The sequence below is a fragment of the Chlorocebus sabaeus genome, chromosome 2, assembly GCF_047675955.1.
Source record: "Chlorocebus sabaeus isolate Y175 chromosome 2, mChlSab1.0.hap1, whole genome shotgun sequence".
NCBI lineage: Eukaryota > Metazoa > Chordata > Mammalia > Primates > Cercopithecidae > Chlorocebus > Chlorocebus sabaeus.
In genome coordinates, this window is record NC_132905.1 from 39,211,363 (window position 1) to 39,222,589 (window position 11,227).

Sequence of the window (11,227 nt, forward strand, 5' to 3'; positions counted from 1 at the left end):
ACCTGCTGCTTTGGCTTCAAGACTCTGTAAATCTTATCCAGAAAGATAAGATCTATCCATCCAGTCATTCATTCATTTGTAGCATTAACATTCACCAGTACTTACCATGTGGCAAACATAGGAGGCACTGTAGACATGAGGATTAATTAGACTCATACCCTGCCCTCAAGAAATTCATAATTTGGAGGAGATTCAGAGATCAGCCATCTCCACTTATCAATTCAGCCATTTAGTCACTCAACAAACATTCATTAGCACTCAGTTTCTGACAAGCAAGTGTCATGGTAGAGATTGAAGTGGTTGGTCTTGCCCTTAAGAAAGTCCTAGCCCAATTGGAGAGCCTGGGATTAGCCATCCTCACTCAAATGTGTTCATTCATTGGTTCACTAAAGAGTCACCAACATCCAGCCTGTGCCAGGGTCTGGGAGAGGACTCCTGTTGGATGACCCAACAATAGGCTGTGGTGAGTGTCTCCAAGCAACAAGGCCTTCCTCTGGACCCCTGGCCTCCCCCCAGGGTTCCACCTGTTGCTCTCCCAATGTGAGCAAGCCCTGGTGGCAGCTGCCAGGGTCCAGTGCACCCCCTCCCCACAGCATGCTGGGGGCTAATTCTGATGTCATCTTTCTGCAGAAAACCATGAGCCCATCCCTCCAGACTGCCACCCTCAAAGCCATCTGCCCAGGCCCCATCTGACACTCTTGACATCTGCAGGTCCCAGACCCTACGATGTGTCCACTCTGGAGGCTCCTCATCCTCCTCGGGTTACTGGCCTTGCCCTTGGCACTGCGCAAGCAGCCTTGGCCTGGCCTGGCCCAAGCCCACAGAGACAACAAATCCACCCTGGCAAGAAGTAAGCTAAGCCCCGGGCTCTGCCTGCTGCCCACGGGGTCGGGGAGGTGGGAAGGTGCCATCTGGGCTCCACCGCTAACCTGCTTGGTGAATTCAGGTTAGTCACTTACCCTCTTTTTTTCTTAGACCTCAAGTACAGAAAATTGAGGTTGTGTTGATTATATGCCAACTTCTAGCACATCCTCATTGGCACAAACCACTTCAAGGTCCCCCTTTTGTTTTATTTTCTTATTTCCCCCTTTATCCCTTATTCTCACTCCCGTATCCCTACTGCCTTGGCAGGCACTGCAGTGTGTTTAATGGATGTATTCAAATATGCCTGTGTCCTTGTATGTTCGGTACTTTAATTTACATAAATTGTATTGCCATATATATCCCATTCTGGTTTTTTTGCTGGTTTCACTCAGCACTATGCTGTTGACATCTATGTTGCTTCAGCTGGTGCAGAAAGAGCCATAAGATTCATCCACCCCAGTTTATTTGGCTGTTCCCCTCTGGATGAATATGCAGGTTGTCTCTAACTCTCCACGATTATAAAGTACACTGAGATGAACCTCCTTGCACGTGTCCCTGTTACAGCCTGTGGGAGAGTTTCTCTGGGATATACCCAGAAGGAGAGTGACTGGGTCCTGAGGTAGAGGTAAACTCAATTTAACCAAAACTGCCGGAATCCTCTCTAGAATGGCCATGTGGTCTACACGTGCTCCGGTAAGAAATGACTATACCTGTCTCCCCATGTTCCCCAGCACTGCCGAGTACTGAGCTGTATCAGTCAGCTAGGGCTGTCCTCACAAGATACCACAGACTGGGAATTAAACAACACACATTCCTTTTCTCACAGTCCTGGAGGCTGGAAGTCCAAGATCAAGATGCAAATAGGGTTGGTTTCTGGTGAGGCCTGTCTTGCTGGCTTGCAGACGGACACATTCTCCATGTCTCCATATAGCCTTTTCTCTGTGCATGCAGAGGAGGAGATCGCTTCTGTTTCTTCTTATAAAGACACCAATCCCATCAGTTTAGGGCCACATCCTAATGACCTCGTTTAACCTTAATTAGCTCTTTAGAGTCCCTATCTCCAAAGACAGTCGCACTGGGGGAGGAGAGGACACAATTTGAACTGACATTATTTTTAGACTTTTTTTTTTTTTTTGCCAGTTTGATGTGTAGTTGAGCGACAACTACTTGTTTTAGCTTGACTTTATCTGGTGAGTGGGAAGTTTGAGCATCTTCTACTTTTGTTAACCATTTTGACTTTTTTTCTTGGAGACAGAGAAAAAAAGGTGCATGCCACCATGCCTGGCTAATTTTTGTATACTTAGTGGGGATGGGGTTTCATCTTGTTGGCCAGGTGGTCTTGACCCCCTCACCTCAAGTTATCTACCCACCTCGGCCTTCCAAAGTGCTGGTATTACAGGCATAAGCCACTGTGCCCGGCCCCATTTTGACTTCTTTGAATTCCCTGTTCTTACCTTTTGTCCGTTTTTAAATTTGCTTTTCTGGGTTTTTTTAATCCTCTTTGATTTGAAGAGACATTACTTAATTCTTGATATTAGTCCTTTGTCAGATTTATGCATTGTGAATATTTCTCCCAAACTGTCATCTGTTAACTTTGCAGGTCCTTCACTGAACAGGAATATTTTCAAATTCATCAATATTTTGTTTTATAGTTTGTGTTTAGAGAGTCTTAAGACTTGGCTCCTACCTCAGACATATTCTACTTTGTTTTTTACTAATAGCTTTATAGTTTTACTTTTCACATTTAAGATTTTAACCCATCTCTGGAGGCTATCTTTATGTATGCCTGTGTATGTAAGGCAGACATTCAGCTTTGCTTCTCTCCATGTGACTCAGTTTCCCTAACTCATCTACTAAATCATCAAATTCCCAAAAATGAGGATTCACTGCTAAGCTCCCTGTGCTGTATCTGTACATTCGTTTTACGCCAATAACATAGTATTGTAAATACAACATCTTTGTAAAATGTTGTTTTATCTAACAGACCTATATTCTTCCAAATGAGTTTTAGAGTGTGTTGAGTTCCTTTAAAAAATTCATCTGGCGGGGCATGGTGGCTCCCTAGCACTTTAAGAGGCTGAGGTGGGAGATCACTTGAGCCTAGGAATTCAAGACCAGCCTGAGCAACATATCAAGTTCCTGCCTCTACAAAAATAAAATTAGAAAATTAACCAGGCGTGGTGGCACATGCCTGTAGTCCCAGCTACTTAGGAGGTTGAGGTGGGAGGATCACTTGTGCCCAGGAGTTTGAGACTGCAATGAGTTATAATTGTGCCACTGCACTCCAGCCTGAGCAACAAAGACCCTGTCTCTTAAAAAAAAAAAAATCAGGCCAGGCGCGGTCGCTCACGCCTGTAATCCCAGCACTCTGAGAGGCCAAGGAGGGCAAATCATGAGGTCAGGAGATCGAGACCATCCTGGCTAACACAGTGAAATCCCATCTCTATTAAAAGTACAAAAAATTAGCCGGGCATGGTGGCGAGGGCCTGGAGTCCCAGCTACTCAGAAGGCTGAAGCAGGAGAATGGCTTGAACCCAGGAGGTGGAGCTTGCAGTGAATGGAGATCACGTTACTGCACTCCAGCCTGGGCGACAGAGCAAGACTCTGTCTCAAAAAAAAAAAAAAAAAAAAAAAAAAAAATCATCTGGAAATTTGATTGGAGTTAAATGAATTTGTTAATTTAAAGGGAGTTGATATTTTTTACTTCCCAATCATAAACTTAGTGTATCTTTCCATTTATTCAGATTTTACTATATATCCCATAATATAATTTTAAAGTCCTATCAATGTCTCAAGCATGATTTGTTAACATGATTCCTAGAGAATTTATAGTTTTCATTGCCATAGTAAATGCTACCTAATCTTCTATTATATTTTCTAGTTGGAATTGCAGGTACAGATGGAAGGAAAGCTGTTGACTTCTTCTGATATTCAAAAGCCTTGCTGACCTCTTATAGTTTTATTGTTTTATTTATTCTGTGGGTTTTTCTATCTAGAGTATTATATTATCTGTAAGTAGTAATAGCTTTGTCTTTCCTCTTCTAAGCCTTACACTCCCTGTGCCTTTTTCTTATCTTGCATTGTAGCCAGAGCCTTCTACAGGAATGGAAATGAATCCAGAATTCCCCTCCAAGCATATTTTCTGTAGGTTTTTGGAATATAGTGTTTATCACATTAAGCTTGTTCCTTATGCCCCTAGTTTTATGAATTTTTCTTAAACATAAGTCAGTATTGACCTTTAACAAAAGTTTCTCTGCATCTAAAAGTTAATCACTTTTTTCCTCCAACCTACTAAATGATAAATTGTATTAATAGATTTTTCTGTGGTTGAACCTTGCCAACATTTCTAAAATGAACGTTTTTATGATGTACTAGTAGTTTTTTTTGTTTGTTTTTGTTGTTGTTGTTGTTTTGTTGTTTTTGCAATGGAGTCTTGCTCTGTCACCCAGGCTGGAGTATGGTGGCAGGATCTCAGCTCACTGCAACCTCCACCTCCCAGCCCAGGTTCAAATGATTCTCCTGCCTCAGCCTCCCGAGTAGCTGGGATTGCAGGTGCCCCCACCACCACACCCTACGGATTTATGTATTTTTAGTAGAGACAGGGTTTCACCATGTTGGCCAGGCTGGTTTCAAACTCCGGACCTCAGGTGATCTGCCTGCCTCGGCCTCCCAAAACATTGGGATTACAGGCGTGAGCCACTGCGCCTGGCCAAGATTTCATTAACTAATAATTTGTTTAGGATCTTAGCAAACTTTTCATACATAAAACTAATATGTAACTTTCTTTTCTTGGTATTGTCCTTGAGGCTAGGAAAGTTATACTAACCTCAGAAAATGAATTTAACATCTTTCTGTTTTTCCATTTTCTTTCACAGTTTTCTCTTTATAAAAGTTTGATAAAACTCTGTGTAAAATCTTCTAGGTCAGAAGCTCTTGGAGAATGAGATCTTCAATCACTATTTTTATTTGTTAAGAAATTTCTTAATTTCTTTGGTTATGAATGTTTTCTATTTTTCCTCATCAGAACTTGGAATGTTGCGGTTTATCATAAATGTATCCTTTTCATTTAGGTTATTGAATATATTGGTATATAATTCTGAACCCAGGTAACCTCATTTATACAATGAGTGCAGTTAGAATGTTAGTTCATGAAGCTGCTTTTCAAACTTAAATGATGAAAAGTATGTGAAAAGTGCTTTGACTGTGCATATGTTTATTGCTATGACAAGTAGCAGCTTCTCTGCAGTAACCCAGAGTTCCCGGCGAAGGGCCTGATCTCAGGTAGGGTCAAGAAGTGAAATTATATTATCAGTTAGAGTACTTAGCAGCAGGCAACAGAAAACCCAACTCAACCTGGCTTACACAATAAAAAAAGTTGTCATTTTACATAACTGAAAGTCAGAGGTAGGACAAGCTCCAGGTTTGGTTCAGTCATGAGTTCAAAGCTTACCTCCAGACTAGATTTTGTCTATTTTTCAGCTCTGCTATCATCATGGTTTTATTCCATGCTGGTTCCCAGTGTGGTAAGAAAATGGCGACCCATGGCCATTGGCGCTATAGGCTGTCTTGCTTCTTTCCGATAGGAGAAAGAGAAAGGAGTTTTCCCCTCAAACGTGAAACATGAGCTCTCCTGTTTGGTCTGATAGAGCCAACTGGGTCATGTGCCAACTTTGAACCCAAGACAGTCAGTGAGGGTGAGGCACACCTGATGGTTCAGATAATCAACAGCCTCATCTAGACTAGGAATTTAAGGGAGTACTTGAATCAAATCAGGGTTCAGATGAGGAGGATAGAATGAATAAATGGATAAGCGGATGGATGAATGGACAGATGGATGGATGGATGGATGGATGGATGGATGGATGGATGAATATTAGACTGGCAACCACTGGTATCTGCTGCTCACAAATTCCCAAGCACCACTATAATCACGAACCAAGAACTACTAAGAGCTCTGGCCATACCTATAGTTTCACTCTATCCTTGAAACTATTTGTTTAATATTTATCTCTCCTAGTAGACACAAAACTGGTTTGAATCCTCAGTGCCCAGCTTGGGGCCTGACACCCAGTAGATGCTCAATAAATATTTGTTGGATGAATGAATGAACAGTCTTAATATTCCTCACAAGGACCCTGTGAGGTACTTCCCCTGTTATACAGATGAGGAAGCCAAGAGCCGGGGAGATGATAGAGCCAGGATTTGAATGAAGATCTGCTACTCCAGACACATTCTTGTTTGTAGGCGACAGAAACAAACATTGCTGAAACAAACAGCTCCCAGATGCTGTCTTGGAGGAGGGGGAAGGGGTGTGACAAAGGTCTCTGCTAATCCACAGTAACCCAGAGTTCTCAGTGTGGGACCTGATCTCAGGGCACGTAAAACCAGTGAAATAATGTGCCCTGTGGTACACTCTGAGGTTCATCAGAGCTGGATCCTTATCCCAGGCAGGAGGGTCTAGAGACAAAATAGGCAGGACTTAAGCATCTCCAATAGCTTTAAAAATTCCTTCCTTTGGGAGATTTATTCTTTTCTGGTGGAAGCTCCACTGGGTCCTGCAATTTATTCTAGATATGGTGTGGAGCAATTTACATCTATTCTCTCCACACTTACCCATCTAAATTTTCTCTTCAACCAACATTGACTCTGATCTACATCCCGTATGTTAGCTCCGTGCTCCAGACTGAAATACAGTGTTGGGTGAACTTTCAACCAGGATATCCCCCTTTGAGCAGCTGTTTCCTGCCAGACCCTCTGCAGGTTTTTTTCTTTATTTCTCACATCAGTCTTGCAAAGCATAATTTCATTTCATAGATGAAGAAGGTAGATCTCCATGGGGAGGCGGTGACATGCACCACTCACTAAGCAATCAGAGCTTGCACCAGCCTGCAACCCAGGTCTCTGAATCCCAAGCCCCCCACCTTTTCCATGACACTGTGCAAAGTCAGTGGTCCTTGTGCATTTCCAGTTATTGCTCAGGGCCTCATAAAGCACAACACAGAAAGCCGAATCCAGAACATCCACTTTGGGGACAGACTGAATGCCTTGGCACAAGTGGCCCCAGGGATGGTGGGCTGGCTAATCAGCGGCAGGAAACACCAGCAGCAGCAAGAGAGCAGGTGAGACCCTGAGTTCCATCCCTGGCCCTGGAACTCTTTATAGAGCTCTAGATCGAAGGGTGGAGCTGATGGGGGGCTGGGGAGGTTCAAGGCCTGTGAAGAGGGAAGGTAGGAAGATTGAAAGAAGAGAAGGTGGAAGGCCCACACGAGGAAGAGTGGGGGCCCAGCTGCACAAATCAAAACTGTGTGGCACTGTTAGGGCCACTCTGTGGCAGCTTGCAGTCCAGGGCTCCCGCACCTGACTCTTGCCCTCAGAGCATCTGTAAAAGAATCACACTCCAAATCCCATTGCCAGGCCCTCTTTATAGACGGGACAGTCTTGTTTCTCAGCAGGAAGCCTTACCTGTTCTGAGGTCCCTCACCCTTGTGGGGCCTCTGCTCTTTCCTTGTGCAGCATCAACATCACCAACATGCAGCTGGACTATGGTGGGATCCAGATGTCATTCCATAAGGAGTGGTTCTCGGCAAACATCTCACTTGAATTTGACCTTGAATTGAGACCGTGAGTCATACAGAAGCAGCATCTGAGAGGTGCTAGCCCTCCTCACAGGGAACCTGGGAAATCCAGATCTTTCTGATCCCAACCTAAATTCAAATCCTGGCATCCAAAGCCACTTGCTGTGTGACCTTGGGCAAGTCACTTCACCTCTCTGATCCTTGATTTCTTCACCTGAAATATGGATGACAATCATTAGTCAGTGGAAGGAAGTGATTTGCTCATTCAAACCTATGAGAGTTCACAACTGGGCTTGATAAAAGAGAGAAAAGGAGAACTGCTGTAATCATCTCATCACCCCTGCTCACCATCCTCCTGTTCAAACTATCCTTTGACATCCACTGCCCCCAAGAAAGGGAGGATGCAGCTAAATGGGAAAGATTTTTGAAACAGAGACTAGCTCTCAACGTTTGAATTTCCAAAGGCCTATTTAAGGGATTTTCAAAGTTACTCTGGCTACAGCTGTTTTCTATTTAATCACTGACTTCGGGATTTAACTGGGCCTAGTTTGTTGAAAGGACTCAGAGTGCCAGGGGAAGCCCTGACGGTGGACAGTGCCCATCTTTGCCAACACGGAGATTTCTACTCTTTCTCTACCTCCTCCCCTTGCCCTTCCTCCTCCTCCTTTCTCATCTGCAGGCCCTTCGATAACAACATCATAAAGATGTGTGCACACATGAGCATCGTTGTGGAGTTCTGGCTGGAGAAAGACGAGTTTGGCCGGAGGGATCTGGTGATAGGCAAATGCGATGCAGAGCCCAGCAGTGTCCACGTGGCCGTCCTCACCGAGTAGGACCCCAGCTGCCCCTCCCCAGAGCTGGGCCTCCTTCCTGACAAGCCCCAGCTGCAGCGTCACTTCCTGACCATCTCCTAAATTAGTCCAAAGCAGATCTCATCCTTCCCCCAGGATCTGCTCTTCCTCCCGTGTTCCCAACCGTGATGACCCTACCACCCTCCCAGAAGCCAGACTCTTCTCCCTCCCTACTCCTCAGGCCCATCATCACCAGTTCCCATTAATGACTTCCTAGTAGCCCTCAGGTTCTCTCTTTCATCTCCATCTCCTACTCCACTACCCGGAGCACTACAAGAGCCTCCTCCTGGCTTTCCCGGATGTCCCCTCCTACTCTCCATTCCCCATCCTGCAGCAGAAATAACTTTCTAACACAGAAATTTGGCCATGCCCAAGCCCCTGCTCCAAAGCCTCCAGTGGTTCCCAGTGCCCTCTGGATAAAGAGCAACTCCCAAATTTCACTCAAGGCCCTGCTTGTCCTCTCCCCTGCCAACTTTTCAGCCCTTTGTTCTCATTTTCACCATTTTCACGCATTTTCACCACTGGGCCTTTGCACATGCTGATCCTGTTGCCTGGAATGCCCTTCCCATCTTCCCTGAAGCTCCTCCTTATCCCTCATTCATTCGTATGTTTCCCAAAAATCTACTGTATGCCAGCACCACACCTGATGCTAGGGATACAGTGGTGAACAAGACACAAAATACAGCTTTAATAAAGCTCCACAGATTGGCTGACCAAGTCTTTCAATTTCAACTGACTGTAAGTCCCTTGAAGGCAAGATTTGTGCCTGATTTATCTCTGTAATTCTGGAATGCTGAAAGCAATGAAGACCTCAGTGGATGTCTGATCATTTGTTCATCAGATATTCATTGAGTACCTAGATTGTACCAGACATTCATGGGAGGACAGTGTAAGGGAAAGACTCTGGAATCTGGTGCTCTATTGCCATATTTCTTATATAACCAGCACTTATTAGCTGTGTGACCTTGGGCAAGGTCCAAGCTACCCCTTTGACGATCACTGACAATGATACTTCTGGCATGGGACTGAGTGAGGATTAAAAGACTGTGGAAGGCGTACTCAACACATACCTCCTGGCTTTAATGTTGCCTAGATTGCTCTGTTCTGTTCTGTACCTCTACCTTTCTTTCTAGGGCTATCCCACCAAAGATGAAACAGTTCCTCCACAACCTCAAAGATAACCTGCAAGAAGTTCTCCCACAACTGGTAGAAAGTCAAGTAAGTTTAGAAAAAACTTTGCATCTTGAGCAATCTTGAGTCCGAGGGTCAAGGCATATCCACTGGCAATTTAGCAAAGGATTTCGAACATTGGGTTTTGGAGCTTGAAATATCTCAATTTGAAACTTCAGGTTGGCCATGAGTTTTGTCAGGCTATCCTTGAGCAAGAGACTTTGCCTCCCTGAGCCTCAGTCTTCCCACCTGTAGTATGGGAACCACCACAGTCCCTGTCTTATATGATGAGGATTTGTGGAGACAAAGCGTGGAAGTGTTGTGCATGACACTGAGCAGGTAGTTGGTGCTCACTACCAGGGAGCCACTCTGGCCATGATTCCTACTGGAAAAATCCCATGGACTTAAAGTTTCCTGCCACAGGCACTTCAGTTTTCCTTTTCCAGCCCCTGGCCTGATCCTTCTCTCTGTGCTGATGGTCCAGGTATGTCCTCTGATTGGTGAAATCCTCGGGCAGCTGGATGTGAAACTGTTGAAAAGCCTCATAGGTGAGTGTCTGGTCCATCCAGTGAGGACTCCTTACAAGGGGCTGAAAGAGGTACCCCTGTCCCTGGAGCCCCCATGGAGGCCTGCTAAGGGGCATCTGCATGTGCTGTGAGAACACTTTAGAGGTGACCATATTATGATGACCACACTGTCCCCCAAGAGAGCTGGGACAGCAGAAGGTACCCCTACCAAGCAGGCTGTGCCCTGCCAAGTCACTGAAGTCATCAGGTTACCAGGGATTCTAGCTTCTCCCAAGATCTCCACCCAATCCAGTAGGGAGCACTGGTCCCACCCCAAACCTGAGACCATCTCTACTCCAGTTACAGATAAACAGTTACAGTCCCGGCTCATATAGAGCTCATAGACTAGTAAAGTGAAGATACCAAGAAGCAAATAATTCAGCATCATTTGGGGAGGGTTTTCATGTGAACACTCCCGACACCCGCCTTTGGTCACCATGGATAGATGATGGTTTCCCTTCAGTGTGGGAGTTGGGAGGTGGGCACACTGGTGACAGATGCTACCTTTTCTCTTTACAGAACAGGAGGCTGCTTATGAACCAACCCACCATGAATCCAGCCAACCCTCTGCATGCCAGGCTGGGGTGCCCCCCAGCTGACTACTGCTGATCAGAAGGAAAGTCCACATCTTGGGACCTTAAGTCTCCCTTAGAGTGGGGTTCTGCTACCCTAAAAACTTTGCCCCAGACCCTGTGGACATCCCATCCTCTCCCACAATAAACTCTAGCTCTGAAGGGTGCACAGGTCCCTCCCACCTGGGCCCTGGGGTTTAGGTCTAGAAGTCAGACCTGATGAAGTATCCTCCTGAGAACAAATATCCCTACGGTTGCTCATCAGCCCAGAAATGCCGACAAAAAAAAATGCAGGGAGGGGCCTGTTGAGATTTCTCATTCTCTCATTCTTTCATTCCATATTTACTGGGCACCTAATATGTGTCAAGAATACTGCTGGGCTCCAAGAGAGTGTAGAGAAAGGGTGAGAGAGTGGAAAAGTGAAACCATGGGCACCAAACACACCTGAGCTCACCTTCAATTCGGCCCAACTGGCAGTTCCATGAGGGTGTAGGTGCCATGCAGCATGGTGACCCATGCCCCAGCATACAGCTGGCACAGAGTGCATGCTCAGTAAATATTTGTGGCTCAATGAGTGGTTGGATTCTAGTCTTAGGCTCCACTAGCTGCATTTGGGACAAAACTTGTTA

General features: G+C 45.3%; 1 protein-coding gene across 2 annotated transcripts; it reads left to right on the forward strand.

Annotated features, from left to right (window-relative positions):
- The first annotated feature begins 492 nt into the window (after nucleotides 1-492).
- Nucleotides 493-10,813, forward strand: BPIFA3 (BPI fold containing family A member 3). Of its 2 annotated transcripts, XM_008020887.3 has the most exons (7): nucleotides 493-850; nucleotides 6,833-6,983; nucleotides 7,378-7,485; nucleotides 8,119-8,268; nucleotides 9,424-9,508; nucleotides 9,945-10,008; nucleotides 10,546-10,813. In XM_008020887.3, exons 1-7 carry the CDS (start codon nucleotides 727-729, stop codon nucleotides 10,623-10,625), a joined length of 762 nt encoding a protein of 253 aa, XP_008019078.2. In that variant the 5' UTR covers nucleotides 493-726; the 3' UTR covers nucleotides 10,626-10,813. The 2 variants fall into 2 exon arrangements, with proteins under 2 accessions (XP_008019078.2, XP_037838197.1); XM_037982269.2 differs by lacking the exon at nucleotides 7,378-7,485.
- Nucleotides 10,814-11,227: the final 414 nt, after the last annotated feature.

Bases quoted from the DNA above. Each gene is read 5' to 3' on its own strand.
- BPIFA3 (XM_008020887.3), top strand. From the start codon at position 727: ATGTGTCCACTCTGGAGGCTCCTCATCCTCCTCGGGTTACTGGCCTTG. The intron at 7,486-8,118 runs GTGAGTCATACA...TCTCATCTGCAG, and splicing joins TTTGACCTTGAATTGAGACC to GCCCTTCGATAACAACATCA. The intron at 10,009-10,545 runs GTGAGTGTCTGG...TTCTCTTTACAG, and splicing joins ACTGTTGAAAAGCCTCATAG to AACAGGAGGCTGCTTATGAA.